We start from the raw sequence: 21,079 nt of genomic DNA, 5'->3' as shown, positions 1-21,079 counted from the left end.
AAATTGGTCTGTGGTTAAAAACTAAATCTTGGGGCTTCCCTGGTGGCGCAGTGCTTGAGGGTCCGCCTGCCGATGCAGGGGACACGGGTTCGTGCCCCAGTCTGGGAGGGTCCCACATGCCGTGGAGCGGCTGGGCCCGTGAGCCATGGCCGCTGAGCCTGCGCGTCTGGAGCCTGTGCTCTGCAACGGGAGAGGCCACAACAGTGACAGCCCCGCGTACCGCAAAAAAAAAAAAAAAAAAAAAAAAAAACTAACTAAATCTTTTTTTAAGTCTTCTTAAAACTATTCACTAAACATGGACCAGCCTTACCAGAGTTTTAACTTTTTTTTGTGCCATGAACCTCTCTAGCAATCTTGTGAAACTATGGATCCCTTCTCAGAATAATGCTTTTAAAGACATAAAATACACAGGATTGTAAAGGAAACCAACTATATAGAAATAGTCAAACTTTAAAAAATGTTTGTGATGAGTAAAGAAATAAGATCTAGCAGATCTAATAACTATAATACCGTAATGTCAAAGTAGTGATGAAAGTTAAAGATATTTCAAGAGATCTGCAACATCTATAATGGGATATGAAAAGTATGTGATTTCTGTTTGCAAAATCATGAGTACTGCTAATACTAGTGTGGTTTGTTGACTAAATTCATAGATAAAGAAAATATTAAATTACAGTTTGAAATAAGAACAAATAAAGATGGAACTTTTTTCCCATCCAAGTTCCTAGATTCCTAAATTCCACTCATTGAACCACACACTTTACAATTTGTGAATGCAGACTATACTCTCAAAGATAATTTTAATGTGAAAAACTCAACAACACAGATATTAGCTTCACAAATAGAGTTTAACATGAGTCCTCCAGCCTTTTAAACAGAACTGTAATATACATAAGGGAAAGTATGTTTACCTCATCTAGTAATATCAAAGTATGTGGTCAAATTACAGGTATCATATAGTTACGTCTCCAGTTATAATTTGAGTTGATTCTTGAACTCAGGCTTCACAGAATTTGACCAGTGATATACTCCCAAGACCCCGGCTTCGTATTATCCTTATCTTAAAGCCAGATTTCCTGATCTCAGATTTTGTATTTAAAAAGAAAAAATAAAAAGCTTGTTAACCTAAACTAACAGAACTAGTAACAAACATCCCTAATTAGATTCTGGAGAGGAAGCAGGAACCACCTTGAGCCAAAAAGAACAAAACATCCCTCAAGGACTTTATTTTGGACTTCCACACAGATGCAACTATGTGGAACCAGATACAAATTTATCAAACAGATAAATATGTAATATTTAGTAATTAGATCAAGTTACACAAGCAGTCTTTCATTAATTATTTTTTAGGAAAAACAATAATTATTCATTGTCATAGATCTCAATTTCCTACAGACAGTGCTTCTGGTTATTTCAAATATATTTTCCTACAATATAGCTCCATCATTGCTAAATCTCATCATCCCAAAACAATAGGATTCTCTTTTTTTTTTTTTTTCTTTTTGTGGTATGTGGGCCTCTCACTGTTGTGGCCTCTCCCGTTGCGGAGCACAGGCTCCGGATGCGCAGGCCCAGCGGCCATGGCTCACGGGCCCAGCCGCTCCGCGGCATATGGGATCCTCCCAGACCGGGGCACGAACCCGTATCCCCTGCATCGGCAGGCGGACTCTTAACCACTGCGCCACCAGGGAGGCCCAATAGGATTCTCTTTGATCCAAGGCTTTAAAGGTGAGTTTATTCCCCACCCACCCATCCTTACACATACATACATTGCCCAACAAATGAATAATCTGAGGCTTCCAAGTATTTCACTGGGCTTTTATACTTGCAGATCTAGTACAAGAGTTGAACACTCTGAACTTACTTGCCAAGAGCTATGTATACTCCTAAAATTAATACCTGGAAATTGTGTTACTTAGAATCTGCCAATTACCAAAGATCCCCCCCAAACTAATGAGCCTGATTTCCTTAAAGGAAAGGAAACCAACTATATAAAAATTTATAGTTTTCCTTTATCCATCATAAGACTATTGGAAAATTTCTGAAATGCCATTGGATTTGATGGAACCATTCAGTTAAAATATAAAAACCGTAAGTTAAGCTGGCTGTCTTAAAATTACACACTCAAAAAAAAGTACACTGGAAGTTGTTTCGTAAACTTCATTCTCTTCAATGCTTTTGCAGTTTACAGTGATGTTTCACATTTTAGTTCCTTGCTGCCTTTTTCATTTTGATCTTCGTTTGTATCGGATAACTGGGTTTTCAGGGGTGTGAATCATTGTTGTATAATTTACAGTGGGAAAATATCCATCAATGAGATCAAATTCATATAAACGAAGCATAGTGGACCAAATTGTCTTGATTTGAACGTAAGCAAAATTCTCTCCAATACAACGATGACGCCCTGTAAGAGAAAACGTTTCCATAACAGTCGGCTGAAATTCTTTCTCATGTCTTTGAACCTGGAGTGATAAAATTTGTTTATCTACAGTTAAAGTGAATAGCAGATATACAGATATTATAGTAAAAAGATGACACATTCTTTTCACAAGAATGTAAATAATAAAAATCCCAAGAGATTTTTAATGTCTCTTATTAGGGGAAACAGCACATGGGTAATTATACAATCATTTTTCCAATTGTTTATTTGAAACCTAACATCTATCTATCTAGGTTAAAAATAAGTAAGGTTTGAAACATACAATGATAATCTAGTTAGGAAATATACTAGAATATTCTTAACTTCTGTCCCAAGACAGCCATAGTCAAAAGTTAATATGAACCTTCCAATCAAAACTTTAAATGCCATTACAAATGATAATGGAAGAAAAAAGGAATTTAATAAACCAAAAATAGCAGCACATCAAAATTTAAAAGGTCATATACGTGTAAAAACTGACAAGCTGATTATAAAATGCATACAGAAATCCAAAGGACTAGGATATCCAAAGCGATCCTTAACAAGACAAACCAAAGTTGGAGGACTTAAACTGACTTCAAATCTGACTTCAATACTAAGGTATGGCAACTGTGATAATGTGGTTTGCAATAAGAAATACGTATTTATTTAGTCTTCCATCTTGGCACGGAGCTCCTCAAACCTGTGGAATTTCTTAAGTGAAAAGAGCAATAAAGGTCAAAGAGGAAAAGAGCCTTTTGTTATTCGTAACAAGCCCCTTTCAACCACAGTTGAGTTTGCTAATGAGGTGACTGCCAGGGGAACCAACCACGTGATTAGAGGGTTGGAACTTTCAGCAATATCCCCCAGCTTCCAGGAGGGAGAGGGTCTGGAGGTTGAATTAATCACCAATGACCAGTGATTTAATCAATCGTGCCTATGTAATAATGAAGCCTCCACAAAATCCCTACAGAAGTACAGGGAAGGGACAGGACAGGGGACAGTGTTCAGAGAGCTTCGAGGATAGTAAACGTGGAGGTGCTGGGAGGGTGGCATACCCACAGGGGGCTTGGCAGCTGTGTGCCCCTTCCTTCTACTTTGCTCTATGCTTCTCTTCAATCACGCTATTCCTGAGTTGTATACTTTTATAGTAAACCAGTAGTCTAGTAAATAAAGTTTTCTAAGTTCTGTGAGCCATTCTAACACATTATGGAACCCCAAGGAGGGGATCTAGAGAACCTCGAATTTATAGCCAGTTGGTCAGAAAAACAGGTGACAACCTGGACTTGTAATTGGCATCTAAAGTGGTGAGGAACAGTCTTGTGGGACTAAGCTGTTAACCAATGGGGTCTGCACTAACCCCAGATAAAAGCCAGATAATTGCCAGTTTAGAAATGGGGCAGAATTTGGGCTGGAGAACTAATGCCCCTTCCAACTACTTGAACAATCTATGACTCTTTTATTGATATTTATATCATATACCGTTATTGAATTTCTTTACTAAATAGTTATTAAGATCTGAAGTTCCCAAAGGACTTTATACTTTCGTTTATGTATGGAAAAGGTGTGACCAATGACAAAAATGTCATGTCACTTAAATGATCTCTTTGGAAAAACAAATAATTCATAGAATATAGTTTAATCTGTACAAAGTACCAGTGAATGGAGAAATTATTGGAGGAACGAGAGTCTGCCTGTGTTATTTTAGGATCTTAATTGAAATGCAGAGGTTTGCGTACCTATGCACAACCTGCCCAAATTTAAAGACCATCTTATCATCAGGATATATAGGCAGAGAACCAAAAAGTTCACTAACAATCCAGAAAAGCTTCCGTGCCATTGCTGTTTTCTGTAATGCTGATTGTCTCATCATATTTAGCCTGAAATAATTGCCCCAATGGTGTGCTAACTCCAGTGGTTCTTTAAAACAGAATTCACAAAGAGCTTTAAATACTTATAAGGGAAAACAGGGTGGACTATAAAGATTAGAACTGATAAATTTAGATAGGTTAGAAGGTAATAGAACATTATAAGGATTCACAGAACTATTTCCTTTAGTACAAATGAAATATTTTTTCCAACCTGCAAAGATTACACTCCTACAGATGTTTGCAGGAATGTCCCTATGAGGAAAGGGAAAGATATTTGTAAATAAAATTCACATGGATTATTCTGACAGGCACAAATATGTTATCAGAACAAACATTTCAAGTGTCAATTGTAATCATCTTACCAGCTCCAAATGGCACATAAGCAAACTTCTCTCCTGATGCTGGATTGTCCTGTAAGTAGCGATCAGGATTAAAGTCCAGACGTTCTACCCATGAGTCTTTAAGTCTTTGATTGACAGTGGGAGAAACACACACCTGATGTCCTGGAGGAATGGTATACCCTGCCACAGTCTACAAATGAAAGCAACACATTTCACTAGATAATTTAAAAATATTCTAACAAATAATCAGACCATTGTGTAATAAAGCATTAATATACATGAAATATACATATATTTTAAAACTGGCTACATGATAGGCCAGTTAAAAATTATTTTAACTCAAGATGATTTCCAAATAACACACATTGGGCTGGAAGTATATACACAAATTTTAAAAAGTGATAATGCCTTGGGGGTAGGGGTGGGATTTCAAGGAACCTTTCATAATCCAATTTACACACTTCCACACTGTTACAATTTTTTACAACACATATGTTATTTTAAAAACAAAGAAAAATATATACTTCCATTTTTAAAAACCCTAATTGTTAAATTAAAATGTAGGGAGAACAGATGAGCATGTATACTGTCTGCAATTATGTAAAAATATTTATACATTTAAAATATGTAAAACTGAAAATTATGTAGAAGTGATTATTCTACTTTTTTAATTTAAAAAATTCTCTTTGATATTATGATATGTCTTTTTGATAAATAACAACTGGGGGCACAGAGGAAAAGATCTAGCCAGGAGACTCACCTGAGGAGTTCTGGCCATTCTCATCATGGTCATTATAGGAGGTCGAAGTCTTAGTGTTTCTTTTATGCAGCGATCAAGAAAATTTAGATCCTTGAGCTAAAAAGTGAAAAAATTTCCCGAGTTTTACAAATATTTAACATACTTCAACAGGATACAAACAAGTTCAGGGTAACTGGGAATATCTTATTTTATTACTGTCCATGGTCAGTAAAGAAAAAGAAGGCAAGATAACGGATCACTCTGAAGAATGGCATGGTAAGGACCTCCAAAAATTCACTCATCTAAAAAATGAAAACATTAGCAAAAATCATCAATGTCAGCTTTTTTGAAACCTATACACAAATGTTTAGAGCAGTGTTATTCACAGTAGCCAAAGGGTGGAAACAACCCAAATGTCGATCAACTGATGAAGAGATAAATAAATGTGGTACAGCCATACGATAGAATATTACTTGGCAATAAAACAGATTTAAGTACTGATACATGCTACAACATGGATTAACCTTGAAAACATGCTAAGTGAAAGAAGCCAGTCACAAAAGACCACATATTGTATGATTCCATTCATATGAAATGTCCGGAATAGGCAAATCCATAGAGACAAAGAGTAGATTAGTGGTTGCCAGGGGCAGGGGAAATGAAGCATGACTGCTAATGGGTACCGGCTCTCTTTTGGAAGTGGTGTAAATACTCTAAAGTGAAATTGTGATGATGGTTTCACAATTCTGAATATATTTTATTTTTTATTTTATTTTATTTTTTTTTTTGCGGTATGCGGGCCTCTCACTGTTGTGGCCTCCCCCGTTGCGGAGCACAGGCTCCGGACGCGCAGGCTCCGGACGCGCAGGCTCAGCGGCCATGGCCCACGGGCCCAGCCGCTCCGCGGCATATGGGATCCTCCCAGACCGGGGCACGAACCCGTATCCCCTGCATCGGCAGGCGGACTCTCAACCACTTGCGCCACCAGGGAGGCCCCTGAATATATTTTAAAAACCAGTGAATTGTATACTTTAAGTGGGTAGATTTTATAGTATCTGAATTATGTATCAATTAAGCTATCACTTTAAAAGTTACTAAAATCAGGAATGAAAGAAGAGACATCACTATTGACCTAATAGAAATAAAAAGGATGCTAAGAGAATACTTTTAACAATTGTATGCCAACAAATTAGGCAACCTAGATGAAATAGACAAATTCCTAGAAAGACATAAATTGCCAAAACTGACTTAAAAAGAAACAGAACGTATGAATAGACCTGTAACAAGTAAAGACATTGAATTGGTAATCAAAAAACTTCCCACAAAGAAAGCACAGATGTAGATGGCTTCACTGGTGAATTCTACCAGACATGTAAGAAAGAAATAACACCAATCCTTCACAAAGTCTTCCAAAAAGTAAAAGAGGAGGGAATGCTTCCAAACTCATTCTCTGAGACCAGTAATACTCTGATACCAAAACCTGTCAAAGACATAACAATAAAACTACAGACCACTATCCTTTATGAATATAGATGCAAAAATCCTCAAAAGAATACTAGTAAACTGGATCCAGGATTAGGACATTTCAGGGAAGGCTATGGGGTATTTTCTAAAAATAAAGAATCTAATCAATTTAATCTATAGTATATAGAAAATCCCAAATTGTCCCCTTTAAAAATTAGCCACACATACTCAGTGTTAGAGGCAGCAATGAAACTGAAAATCCAACAAACCTGGTCATAAGTTAAGGGAGGCAGATTCTCTCCACAGACTGTTTTCTGTTCTAAGTAACATTTTGCTTGAAGTGTTTTGTCTCTGGCCAAAAAGAAGCCCATCCAGGCGCTGGTAGTTGAGGATGTATGCTGCCCCGCCAAGAGCAGTCCAATAAGCATGCCTGCTACTTCATCATCTGTCAAAGGATGCCCATCCCTAAAGAATGGACCGCATACATAAATTTAACATTTGGCAGACACATTTCATGTCTCAACCTTTATACAAAGGGTCAAAATGAATGAATTTTTCTCTTGCATTTGCCCATCACAAGTCAGAATTTTTTTTTTTTTTTCCTTTAGGGAAAAGAGACAGACCAATAGAAAATATGATACTGGTTACAAAAGACTTCATTGAGGTTTACTAGCAAACTTTTCACCATGCACAGTACTGGGATTCTAGTAAGGCACAGGATCCCAGTAATTTATGTCTCATCCATTAAAAAAGTTCAAAGGTCATAGCTACTAATTTTGCCAGCATTATTACTTTTTAAATGTACATATTATTTAACTGTTTTAATGTATAAAAAAATTTCCTGCTTCAGTTTAATATATGACCTGAAGAGCTCTTACTTGTAAGTAGAATCTAGTAAAGTTTGGAGAATGTCATCAATTTTTTCTCCTGATTCTCTGCGTTTCTGGATTGCCTTATAGAAAATATTCTTGATCTCTCGATGAGCTCTGTCCCTGCGTCTGTAATTCAAACATGAAAATGACTTTAAAAAATAAGGTAATACTTTCAGGCATCAAACTGACAAAACTCAGAACCAAGAGGAAAAAAAGAAGCCATGAAAATCTTATATTGTTAGGTATTTCTAAGGTCCTTAAAGGCAGGAAATGTGTTTTAACATACATATCCCTGATTCTTTACACACCACCTGTGTTCTAACTAAAGGTCTAAAATAAGACTCAAATGATTATTCCGTTATAACCATTTTCCAGTTTAAGAGAAAGCAGAATACTCTTTTACATTAACATGAAATTCCAATTTTAACCAAATTAATTCTTGAAGCAGAGAGAGTCACTCTGGTTCTTCTGCAGGATTTAGCATTAGAATAAATCCCCATTTTTCACCTGAACAGAAATGAATCAACAAAGGCACAGAGAGACTACTAATATGCAAGACACTAAGCTACTCCTCAAGTCCTATGAGCAATGTTTCTCTGTATCATAGATGATCCCTGCTCTTAAGGAGATAACAATAGAGCTGTCAAGGAGACAAAGAGAAAATTAAAGAAAGGTACTAATACTTCAAAACAAACTTCACAATATACTACAAATTAGTCAAATACTTTCAAACAACTGCTTAGAAAGGCTGTAACACTTTTAGGTAGAGTTGAAAAACCATCCTGAGTACACGGAATATGTGAGATAAGTAGGTTTTAAAATATCGGAACAGATAGACAACAAATTACCTTTCTAATTAACTGAAACTTACCTTAAATAAACTCACTGTGTAAAGAAATATCGAATGCTTACAGAAGAATGGAGGCTCATAATCTCCCCCAATTTGTTGGTTTTATATTTAATTTTTATCTTTGTTAATACAAAGCAAACCAACACTACAGTAATTAAACAAAGTGAAATGACCAAGTATCATTTCTTTATCCATACCTGAAACTAGGCAAAGGGAGCCAGCCTGGCAAGAGCCAGGCTGCGTGGCTAAAACCTCCATCCAAATCTGCATACAGTTGCGCCACCTTCTCATTGAGTTGACTTCTGATTTCCTTTCCATGTAAACAATGGCTAGCTGTTAAAATTATGAGCTCAGAAAGAGCTACAAACAAATCTAGAGGGAAAAAGATCATTCTCATTACTTTTGCCAAAAATTCTTTTGAAATGTTCTGTTTTCTTAGAGATATAAAAGTACCGTGAAGGAAATGAGAATAAAAACTTAACTCAGGAACCAACAAGATCCTATTCATACCATCAAAAAAAGCCTATAAATATGTGGCTACAACAAAGAGAGGCAAGAAACCAAATGATGGAAGGCACTCCACCTCTCTGGACAGCCAAAATAGATGCCACAAAGGTATCTAAAACCTCACTCATAGTCATGAGCCCTTCATCTTGAAAAGATAAAATGAAGATAAAAATGAATGTGGTTAAAAAAAAAATGAATGTGGCTATCTGAGTTCCAGATCACAGTATAATAAAGGCAGTAAAAAGGTTATTTAGTGCATATGGGGACAATAATAAGGTGCTTTCCAAGGAATAGCAGTCCAAAGACTGAAGAATGGATTATTCCCCAGGTCAAAAGTGGGAAAAAACCTGAAAAGTGGGAAACTCAAAGGTCAGAAAAAAACTGAAGTCTTGACCACACATAAAAGAAAACTGTAACCACCGCCTTGTATATCCAAACATTAGAGACAGATGCATCAGGCAAGCACATCTGGGTGACACTTTAAAAGTCATAAAAATTACCCAATCAATATCCTGTTCTTTAATTCCATGTTCACCAAACGAACTTCCAGTTATCATTTGGCTTTCCAATTAGATTGCCAAAAAAGAGAAGTTCAGCAAATATTCTGGGGTTCTTGGTGCCATAATTATATCTCACTTGTATTTATTCAGTTGGAGTTCTAGTTCATGCATCAATCAGCTTCTTGTAGAATAGGAAATATGTCCCATGAACTTTAGGTATATTAAATAAAACCAGGTTCTGGACCTTTTACAGAAGCTGAAGACCAGACCCAGAATGTGGTGACCTACACAGAGGTCTTATTGCCCTGTAGGCAGATGTTGCTTCCTGCTATGAGTATGACAATTGTCTCTGAAGGCAACAATTACTGCAGTCCAATATAAAAACTGGATTCACAGAATCCAAAGAATTTTAAGTTACATTCAATATACTCCCTATATAATGCGAGAAAGCATACAATACATTTTTTAAAGATTTCTATTGGGAACAGCTAAAATCACACTTTTGGTGGTACAGTAAGCTTATGTATTTAAATTTATTTCTCTTGGAATAAATCATTCCCATACAATAGGAAAAAAATAATGTAATACATATATAATTAAGTCATTTAGACTTCTACTTGCCCATTGGGAGTTCAAAATTTTTAATTTATTATATTAAAATGACCTTGAATGTAAGTTTTACATTCAGTTTATTTCAAAATTCAATTATGAATCACTTTTATATTATTCACATAAATGAGCTAAATAATAAACACATTAATTAACCCATTTTAAGGTTTTGCTAAATGAGCAGCAATACAGTAAGTCCCCTACATACAAACAACTTCTGTTCCGAGGGTGTATTTGTTAGTCCAATTTGTCCGTAAGTCCAACAAAATTAGCCTAGGTACCCAACTAACACAATCCACTATATAGTACTGTACTGTAATAGGTTTATAATACTTTTCACACAAATAATTCATCAAACACAAAAAACAAAGAAAACATTTTTAATCTTACAGTACAGTACCTTGAAAAGTACAGTAGTACAGTACAACAACTGGCATACAGCACACAATCATACCTTTGAAAGTTCGCAACTTGAAGGTTCGTATGTAGGGGACTTACTGTAATCACTTCCTCTCAGGTCTTTTAACTCCACGGTAATCATAACATGTTCATTTCATTAAATCTAAGGTGGTTTTACATATGGTATAGTTTGCTTTTTACACACACACACACACACACACACACGCACACACACACATACACATACAGTCTTAAGATTTCTAGTCACAGAAAAGTAGACATATTAGGACAAATGCAAAACCAAAACATTTTGCTTACTTTTTTCTCCACTTTCTCCCCAACTTTGAAAGTACTCCTTTGTTTCTTTTTCAATTATAGAAACATGCTGTCTAAAGTGGGCTATGTTAAGACCGCTTTTTAACATTTTCTTCTGCTCCAAGAAAACCTTCAAAATATTAAGGGTATATAAGAATTAAAACACAACTTTGTTTTTTTTTTTTTTTTTTTTTTTTTTTTTTTTTTTTTTTTTTGCGGTATGCGGGCCTCTCACTGTTGTGGCCTCCCCCGTCGCGGAGCACAGGCTCCGGACGCGCAGGCTCAGCGGCCATGGCTCACGGGCCCAGCCGCTCCGCGGCACATGGGATCCTCCCAGACCGGGGCACGAACCCGTATCCCCTGCATCGGCAGGCGGACTCTCAACCACTTGCGCCACCAGGGAGGCCCCACAACTTTGTTTTATCATAAGATCCATTTGGGTTATTATAACTCTTTAACACTCAAAGAAAACAATCTTCTGAAAAATTGAAAATAAAAATAAGAATAATTTTCTTAATTACACACCAGATATGGGAAATTTAAAGCACCTATGCATATATCTGAAGTAACACATAGAAGACACTTGCTATGCAGGCCCAAGACAAATGATAAATTAGGAATCCCACTTCCTGCCTTGCTTTCTATACATACATGCTTTCCCCACTCCTGACTCCACGGCTCACTAGTCCTATTCTGTTATATTCTAGTCTTCCAACCCAACCCAGATGCCAACACAATCTCCCAAAAGTCCATTACCCTTTGCTAATTTTTATCCTCCTTCACATTCTCCCATTTATTCCCAAACAAATACCATTCCTCACTTATGCTATCTTCCAAAAGTTTAATTAGAATGTAATACGGTCGGAATAAATTCACACTAAGACTAAGAATGGTTTTAGCCCTTTGGGGCAGTTCTATTTTAAGAATCTGATAAGCTGTGTGGAAAATGAATAGCTATATCCAACCAGAGGGATTGCCCAAGGTTCTTGCTTTTGGTCTTGAGGAGAGCTATTCATTCGCCCACACCTCCTCAATCCCCAGAAGCAACAATGTCAATTCTTACCTGCTATACTAGGGTATTGCGTAATGCATGGTAGTTCACAGCCAGAGCCCACAAGTAATTGGGCTAATTATCTGATTTGCATTTTACATCAAATTGCAGCACTTTAATATTTGACTTTGGGAGAGGAAAGAAATCACACAAACTTCTAAAGCCAACAATCTCTAGCTCAAAAGAGCTCTTATGCTAAAATTTCAGGTGGGAGTAGGAAGGTAGGAGGCCCTCCTGATGAAGTAATGGGATTTTTCTTCTTACTCGCTCAAATCAAATCCTAATACACTAAGTTCTCATTGATTCTATTTCTTTGTACAGGAAGCCCTTTAAAATTGCTTAGTCCATGCCAGCAACTATAAGACAAAATACCCATTCTTTGTCAGCTACCCATGGTTTTCCTTCTTTTAACTGTCTCATGATTCTTCAGATTTTTGAGTCAAAGAATAAATTGCTTCTATACCTTAGATATATAATTTACACTACTAGCTATAAATATTATAGTATAGATTTGTCTTTCTTCAAGATAACAGTGTCACCTACTGGATTAGGCACATCATAGGCAACTCCCTTCCCAAACACAGGTGTTGTCAGACGACTGTAGACATCTTCTGCATTCAAGTCTTCATTTTTACTATTAAAAAGCAGTGCAGCAGCATCACTCCCCAGAAGGTAGGTAAACGTCTTGCCCACCATGGTAAAACTAAATACAGGTCCATACTAAAGTGAGAAAAGTACCCATAGTGAGGTTACCAAAAAATCTGCAGTGCTAAGACACTCATCTTAAATAACAAAATAATACATTGCTGAAAATTAAAACATTCATAAACCTTAATACAATTCTTCCCCCAGTCTTTGTCCAAATTATATTCATTCAGTTGCAAATAAAATATAAATAAAACTTTCCACTCTGCTTTTTTCACTATTTATGTTGAAAATATTTTATATCTTTCACACAGACATCATATGTTAACTGTTCTTTCATTATGGTTGATGTGTCCATTTTTTACTTATTATAGATAATTATATAATGAATATCTCTGAGAATATAGATTTTTTCCCCTTTGGTTAAAGATAAATTTACAGGAGTAGCCAAAGAATATGACCTTTCCTACAGTACTTGCTATATGAAGACACCAGAAGTTTATTTAGTTTTCAGTGTTACCACTATCTCACCAACACTGAATGATTTCATTTTTTAATTTTTTGTTTATCAAGTTAAGTGTTAAATACTTTGCAGTTTTCTGATTACTATTGCAGACTGTAGGCACTGGGGATACAATCATGAACAAAAATACTGTCTGTGACTCATGAAACTTTGTCTATTGAAAAAGATACAACTTGATCAAATAATCACATTAACAAATGTAAAACTGCAAATGTGAGAAGTACTACACAACAGAAAGCAACTCTGCGATGAGAGAATGATCAAAGGGAGACTACAAAGAGAAAAAGACACCTGAGCTGAGACCTGAAGGATGGTAGCAGTTAGCCTGATGGCTGAGCATGCACAAAGGTCCTAAAGGTGAGAGAAAGAGAGGGAAAGGATGAGATGAGGGCAGAGTCTGGTAGGGTTGAGACCATACAGAGCCTCGTAAGCCATATTCAGGAAGTTTTATCCTTGCAAGCAATGAAATGTGATGGAAGATTTTTAAACTGCATGGGAAAGAGACTAATCTGTGCATATTTTAAAAGAAAGATCCCTCTGGCTCCTGTATGGAGAGGAGAAAGGGACAGGAGCTAAAGAAAAGCCAGAGGACCAGTGAGCCTGTTACAGGAACCTGATGATGAATACTTGGGACAAGGTAATGGAGGAGCAGTGGAGATCAGAAGCAGATGGATACAGAAGTATTTTGAAGAGAGAACCTGCAGACTTGGCAATGGATTGATGGATGGAGAAGTATCAAGAATGACTCCTAGGCCTCTGGCACATTGCAAAACTGGGAGAACAATGGTGAGAGAAGCAAATAGGACAACCAGGATTGAAGAGAGAAAAATCAAGGGTCAGACTTTTAAAATGTTGGATTTCAGGTGCCTTTGGTCAACTAAGAATCATGTGGGAGGTGGATATCCTGGTCTGAAGATCAGGGAAGAGACCTGAACCAGAGACATTAATTTGGGTGTTATCTATATCTGGCTAATAACTGAAGCTGCAGGTAGAGACAAGATCATCTAGGAAAGAATAAAGGCCAAGGACCAAACCTCAGTGAACCCCAACAGTAAATGGCCAGGCGTGAGCCCACAAATGAGTTAGAGAAGAAGTAGTCACAGAAGTCGAAGAAAAAATGAGAGAAGCCACATTTAAGGAGGGAGTGGTCATCACTGACAAACAGAGCTGAGAAGTCAAGTTCATTGGGTTAGGACATGGAGCTCATTAGTGAAGGGGCTGAAAGACAGACTAGAGTGGACTAAAAAGTAAGTAAGTAGGACGTGTGGAAATGGGGACTAAGTACAGACAACTCACTGCAGGGGGAGGGACATGAGAGGAGACTGAGTGGCCAAGAGGAGCTTTGGTCTTTTTAAATGGGTGACCTTTGAGAACTTTCCAGAGAAAATGGGAAAGATCTAGTTGAGAGAGAAGTCAACTATAGAGAGAAGAAATAATAGCAGAAGGTTCCTGTGACAAAAGAGGGATGGAGAGTTTAATCTCCCATAGAAGGCAAAATAGTGTAATAAAATCAAGGTGACAGCATATAGTGGGCTAGAGCACAAGATTCTGGAGCCAGAATGCCTAGGTTCGAATCCCAGCTCCTCCACATATTAGCTGTGACCCTGGTCCTACAGTCAGAGAAATTAACATTGCTGTGCTTCAGTTTCCCTCACCTATAAAATGGGAATAATAATAATAATGCCTACTTCACAGAACTGTTGTCAAGATTAAGTATATACATATATTTTTTATATATATACCATGAGATATATATATATATATATATATCTCATGTCATCCTATATTATATATACATAAAAGAAAACAGTGCATTGGCCATTGTAAATATAATGTAAGTGGTTTCTATTATTATTAGTAGTATTAACATCATCATTAAAAGCACAGACTCAGATATCAGACCATGTATTAATCCTGGCTTGGTCACTAGCTAGCAGTGAGCCCAAGAACAAATTAAATAACCAGTTTCTCAGTTTTGTCATCTATAAAATGGATATACCTGAAAGTATTTTTGTGGAGCTTCAGTGAGATAATATATATAAAGCACTAAGTACTGCACAAAGTTAAGTGTTTTAGAATTATTAATGTAATAGGAAGAAAAGAGAATACTATTTTATATATATATTGCTGTAAGTAGATTTGTATGTTTGAAATTGGGAACATGAGGGAGTTCCCACCAGATGGTTTTTAATCTCTCTTTACAAAGGAGACAAAGTCATCTGCTTTAATAGAGAGAGGTAGGAAGATTTAGAAGTTTCAAAAAGTGAAGGTTTGAATAGTCATTGTGCTGAGTGGGAAAGTAAGCCAACCACAGAAAGATAATAGGACTGTCGAGCAGTGTTCAAAGTTCATTCAAGGCAGGCAATCACGGAATTAGAAGGACCTAATCTGGTACAAGGAAGGAAAAGTGACTATTAGGCTCCCTCCAAGGTTGGATTTTTACCAGGTAAAGCACAACGAACAGCCAGGGGCAAGGAAATTTAAGGTACTGGCGAGAGTGTAACTGAAATGATAGATCATGGTCCCAAAGTGTAAAAAGAAGGAACATAAAGAAGGCTGATGGAGCAGGACAAAGTAAGTGGAACAGTGGACTGGACCATCTAATGAGGTCAAAGAATTGTTATAATGGAAGGAGCTGGAGAGGCTAACCAGGAGAAGTAGTTGTGCTCTGAGAATAGGGTGTCTAAATTAATACTGTGGAGGTAAAACAGGTAAGAGTGACAAGTCCAAAGCGGCACTGTGGAGCAAATGGCTGAACTGGTACGAGAAAGCTCATCGGGGAGGAGAGGGGCAAAGATTTGAGGGGCCACAGTGCTGTGTGGGTCACCCAAGTGGAAGTGAAGTCACAGAAGACACGTAGAGCGGGTTAGAAAATTCCACAGACGCATGGTTAAGAAAAAGAAGGGTCAATTAGTATCAATTTTAACTATGATCAGTGAATACAAAATTGAGGCCAGTGGTTTTTAAACCATCATTGCCAGAACTAGATTTCCTCAGAGATCATCCCAGGACATGGAAGAACATAAAAGGGTCTCCAAGGCCCCTCCAGCTCTTAAACCAGAGCAGCTCCAATTTTATCGGTTTCCTATACTGGGAATAAGTGTAAGATTACACGTTTTTTTTAATGTTCTGCCATTTAAAAGAAAATTGGAAAAGCACTCATTTATTTTCCTCTAATGATTTGGAAGACTTACCTTCTCATATGCATTTTCTAGGAATTCAACTGGACTTTTCCCAAATGCTATAGCATGTCCAAGGAATGGAACTGGAGAGAAAATATATGGTGGACTTTTCTACAAGAGAAAACAAAACAAAACAAAACCTTCCAGTTTACATTTCCTATTACAAAACATTCAGTTTAGTTTCATGACTAAAAAAAAAAAGAAACTTGTCCTTAATATTAAAAAGTTACCAAAAGATGAAGCACCAAAAGTAACTTAACAACAAACCGCAAATACCTTAGCAGAACAGCCATAGTAAAAAGAGCAGAGGGCTTCCCTGGTGGCGCAGTGGTTGAGAGTCCACCTGCCAATGAAGGGGACACGGGTTCGTGCCCCGGTCCGGGAAGATCCCACATGCCGCAGAGCGGCTGGGCCTGTGAGCCGTGGCCGCTGAGCCTGCGCGTCTGGAGCCTGTGCTCCGCAACAGGAGAGGCCACAGCAGTGAGAGGCCCGCGTACCGCAAAAAAAAAAGCAGAAACTCAAAACCTAGTGTAAGATAAACAACTAGACAAACACCAAGGCATTGCAATTATAAATGCTGAACACTTTCTAGAATATGCCCAGTATTATTAGTGGCTCTAGGCAACTATCCTAATCATTAGTAGAAAAAACCAGAAAAGTCAAACTATGGTTTCTTCACCACTTATTTCTACTACCACTCACAATTTTAGTCCCAAAATCTTGACTAAAGAAGGTAGGGAAAAAGACAAAGTAACGTGAGGGAAAGAAGGGAAATGTTTAAGAAGCTACACTGATCAGTAAACAGAACACATTTCATGCTTCTCTCAACAAATGATCTAGATCTATTGATTCTACATCAGTTCTAGCAGGAACATTTTAGCACACACTATAAAAGGTACTTCAGATGCCCCAAAATGAGACCTGCAGATTACAACATCAAGTCTCCTGGAAATCAAACTTGGAATGATAAAAAAAGGATAATACTCCTCATATCTTTTGTGGTCTCAAATAGTAAGGAGCTCTACAAACTCACTCTTTTGGACAATAGCAGCAACAATCTTAAAACGCTAAAGTTGCCTTTGTCTTTCCAAAGACAAATAACACTTCCTCAAAAATACCACATGTAGGAAAAAAAAACTGCCAGAAAAAAAACCAAACTGCCTCATGCCTGTTATGGTTCAAACAAAAATAATTTTTAAAACTACTTGGTCAATAGTCTGTATATTCCATTGTCAGTAAAAGGGTCGTTTTAAAAGCTACTTGGTTTGTCTGGCTAAGGATGCCTTCATCAAATGTATTAGGGAAGCATGAAGCTAGTGGTCAGTAAAGCCACTAAGTTAGAGGATCTGGTATTTTATTAGCATCATAGGAAGGTCCCTACAACACTCCAGTCACTCTCACTCTACCAAACTGAACATAGCTCCTTTCATACTGATGTAAATCGCCATTAGGGGTAATGACACAGCCCACAGGACACTGAACCACACAAGGGTAGCCACAAGGATGACGGCCAGCATGGCCGAAGCTGCCAAAAACATCACCACCAGGGCCCCCACCAGGCCCGAAACACCCCCTGCGGCGGCCAGCACAGCCAACCGGACGCTCAGCGCCACAGCCAGGGCCGCAGCCACCGGATCCGGCCGTGGCCATTAGGGCCACCAGTGCCTTGGCCAACACTGCCAGCACTACGACCACAATCGAGGCAAGCACGACCCCAGCCAGGACCAGACACGCGGCCACCACCAGAAATGCGACCGACATCGCGGCGCCCAGCAGCAAGCCCAGCAAGGTCAAGGCAGTCGCGACCGCCAGCGCCACCAGCATCAGTGCCGCTGCCACCCTCCCCCACCCCCACCCCATCCCCAGCCCCCAGCGCGCCCGCCGCCACTGCCCAGCCCAGCACCACCGCGGTCCCAGACCCCGGCTAGCCCTTCGGTCGCCCTGGTCGCAGCGTCCCCCTCCAGAACCCCTGGGGGTGCACGTACCGCCCCAGCCGGCAGTGGGGCCAGGTGGCCGACGGCGAGGCGGAGCAGGTAGACCAGGCTGAGCGTGAAGGCGCAGGCAATGAGTAGCATGGATAGGAGGCTGCCGCCTGTTACTTGCTCCATAGCCTGCTCCAGCACCAACCTGCCCGCTTGCAGTAAGCCCAGCACCACCATCCCGGCCGCCACCCCCGCGTCAGTTCACCGGAGACGCTGGAGACCGAGGTCGTCCCGGCTCCTCCGAATCGACGGAGGGAGAAGAGCCGGCACACGCCAAGGGAGTCGACCCCGGCCCGCAGGTCCCCCTACTAAATCCAGCCCCACACCCTACTCCCGGCCCCTAGCGCACCACCCTGTGCGTCACAGAACGGGGCGGGGCCTGGATCTGGCCGCGCCCCTTAAAAAGGACCTCCACAACACCGAGGTCTCCTTAAACTGGGAGAGAGGACATGAAGAAGAAGGCGGTACCTAGGGCACGGGTGGTACAGAGACAGAAGAGTACGTGGGCTTAAGTGGAGATCACCCTCTTAGAATCGCGGGACACCGGAGCATGTGTGTCCTGGGTGCGGGGCGTCAGGACACAGCGCCGCGATGGGACGGGCGGAAGGATCTCAGAACGAGGGTAGCGGCGGCGTCGGCGGCAGCGGCGCGCGCTCTGTGATTGCACCGCGTGCGACTGAGGTGATCTCGGCTTATTCCGCGTCAGCTGGGCGGGTGGATGGGGCGCCGCCCCCTGCCTGGGCGCGCGAACGCACCGCGTCTGAACATGTTCGAGGGCTGCGTCCTGGCCATTCGGAGAGACAGTTTCAAATATTCGCGAAAAGGGAGATTGCGAAAGACGCCGTCTACCCACAGAAGGTTGGGACGCCGAGGTCAGTCCCATCTCACCCCAAGTAAAACCAGTCTGACAGGTATTGAAGTGCGGACATAAAGGTGACAAGTCTTGGTTGTTGGGTGTTCTGTCTTCTCCAGAAACAGGTTTTACAAGCTAAATTTGTACGTTATACGCCGTCGTGACCTACTGGAGGCAACATTTCCCAAGAACGCCCCTTATTCTGACCGTTTTGGACCAGAAAGATTTTGAAGCGGGAGTTCAGTCCTCCTGCTACAGTCAACCTGATCTCATCCACTCCCGTGGTTTCAAAGAAGCGTGTATATAAAATGACTGCCAAACTGAACCCTCCTGTTAGCTGACTGTCACGAGCCCCTGACCGGATTCATTTCTTTATTCAGTCGACCTTAAGAGCTGGGTACTGTGCTAGGCATTGAGGATACAGAAGGGAATGAGAACAGCGAGGCCCTCGGGGAAGGAGCAGTTAATAGCCAATTGCCTGTTCTGACACCTCTGCCTAGAGAGCTGATGCTTATCTCATAGTTAATGCAAAACTAAACTCATAAATCTCCGCCCACCTCGCTGCCAGCCTTCTCCTCCTGTAACGCCTCTGTAGGAAGGGCACCACTGTCCACCAAACTACCCCTTCTCCGCTGTGCCTCACATCAAATCAGACACCGAGTCCTGTAATTCCACCACCTTAAAAGTTTCTCCATTCTTGCCACTGCCCTAGGTCAGGCCCTCATCATTGCTTGTCTGCATTACTGCAGTAGTATGCTACCTGGTCTCTGCTTCCGTGCTTGCCTTTGATCTATCCTCCACACTGCTGACATTTCTTCCATCACTAAAGCTGTGTTGCAGTCGTCTCCAGTCGGTTTCCTCTGTTACAAGATGAACTTGAGAATAGGGATTGTGTCTTTTAATCGTTTTTATATTCTGCATTTATTCTAATACATAGGAGTTCACAAAGTGTGGTTCATGGCCTTCTGGGGATCCCCAGGACTCCAGGGGGTGTTTGCAAAATCAAAGCCCTTTATAATAATACCATTATTTGCTTTTTTTACTGCTGGAATTTGCAGTGATGGTGTCAAATCAATAGTAAATAAAACTTCTGGGACCTTAGCACAAATCAATGGCAAGTGGCACCAAACTCTAGTAGTCATTATCCTTCACTGCCATGCACTTGCAGTAGAAAAAAATTGCCTGCTTCGCTTAAGAAGGTCCTTGATGAAATTGTAAGCATTAATTTTTTTAAAGGTCAGCCATTGAGTACATGTATTTTAACTGCTTTTTTCACAGAATGGCATTTTTGCTTGAAAGAACAAGTGACAAACTTTGATCTTTCAGATTTGGGTATTTGACAGATGTTTTCTTTAAAAATGAAGTCAGCCTCTCCTTTAAAAGAAAACCACTGGCAGTATTTGTTGTCAATGATAAAATTAAAGCTTTCAAATAAAAATTAAGAATTTTAGAAAACATATCTACCACTATGGACTTGACAACTTACCAATTCTTGAGACTTTTCTACAGAGAAAATTTAGTAACAAGTGGAGTTTGTATAATAAAATGTGTCAGCATATTGAATCTTTGCATAATTAAGAGCCAGTATATTCAGAGGTACAATGCGTGATGTTACAAGATCATGTGTGAGTGAAACATCCATTCAAAGTACAACTTAGACCAATAGATTTTCATATAACAGAATACAAAAAGTTCATTGATACAGTTTCAGACTCTACATGCAACTAACTTTTAAGATACTACCACTTGTGAAGAATATCTATAATTATCTGAAAAAGTTACTAAAATATTCCTCCCTTTTCCAGCTTTACATCTGTGTGAAGCCAGGTTATTTTAATGTACTTCAATCAAAACAATATAGTTAGCACAGTAGATTGAGAGCACATGAGAATTCAGCTGTCTTACATTAAGCCAGGCATTAAACAGATTTGCAAAAATCTAAAACAATGCCACCTCTCTTTTTTGTTTTTGAAAATAT

At 39.4% G+C, this 21,079-nt stretch overlaps 1 protein-coding gene across 2 annotated transcripts; it reads right to left on the bottom strand.

Annotated features, from left to right (window-relative positions):
• Positions 1 to 251: 251 nt before the first annotated feature.
• On the bottom strand, positions 252 to 18,578 carry LOC132496155 (lanosterol 14-alpha demethylase). 2 transcript variants are annotated; one of them, XM_060108372.1, is made up of 10 exons: positions 18,252 to 18,578; positions 16,279 to 16,377; positions 12,460 to 12,636; positions 10,869 to 10,995; positions 8,733 to 8,907; positions 7,692 to 7,811; positions 7,083 to 7,278; positions 5,371 to 5,466; positions 4,632 to 4,800; positions 252 to 2,404 (listed from the first exon to the last, which is right to left on the bottom strand). In XM_060108372.1, the coding sequence occupies exons 1-10, from the start codon at positions 18,423 to 18,425 to the stop codon at positions 2,226 to 2,228; spliced, it is 1,512 nt and encodes a 503-aa protein (XP_059964355.1). In that variant the 5' UTR covers positions 18,426 to 18,578; the 3' UTR covers positions 252 to 2,225. The 2 variants fall into 2 exon arrangements, with proteins under 2 accessions (XP_059964355.1, XP_059964356.1); XM_060108373.1 differs by having other exon boundaries at positions 2,390 to 2,462.
• Between the last annotated feature and the right edge of the window lie 2,501 nt (positions 18,579 to 21,079).

This window comes from Mesoplodon densirostris, chromosome 9 (assembly GCF_025265405.1).
Source record: "Mesoplodon densirostris isolate mMesDen1 chromosome 9, mMesDen1 primary haplotype, whole genome shotgun sequence".
NCBI lineage: Eukaryota > Metazoa > Chordata > Mammalia > Artiodactyla > Ziphiidae > Mesoplodon > Mesoplodon densirostris.
Note: the sequence above shows the minus strand (reverse complement) of the source record. Positions and strands in the feature narration are given on the sequence as shown.

Excerpts from the sequence above, each read along its gene's own strand:
- LOC132496155 (XM_060108372.1), bottom strand. The coding sequence starts at position 18,425 with ATGGTGGTGCTGGGCTTACTGCAAGCGGGCAGGTTGGTGCTGGAGCAG. Across the intron at positions 7,812-8,732 it reads CTCCCTTTGCCTAGTTTCAG|ACGCAGGGACAGAGCTCATC; the intron begins GTATGGATAAAG and ends TTTGAATTACAG. Across the intron at positions 4,801-5,370 it reads GAATGGCCAGAACTCCTCAG|ACTGTGGCAGGGTATACCAT; the intron begins GTGAGTCTCCTG and ends TTTCATTTGTAG.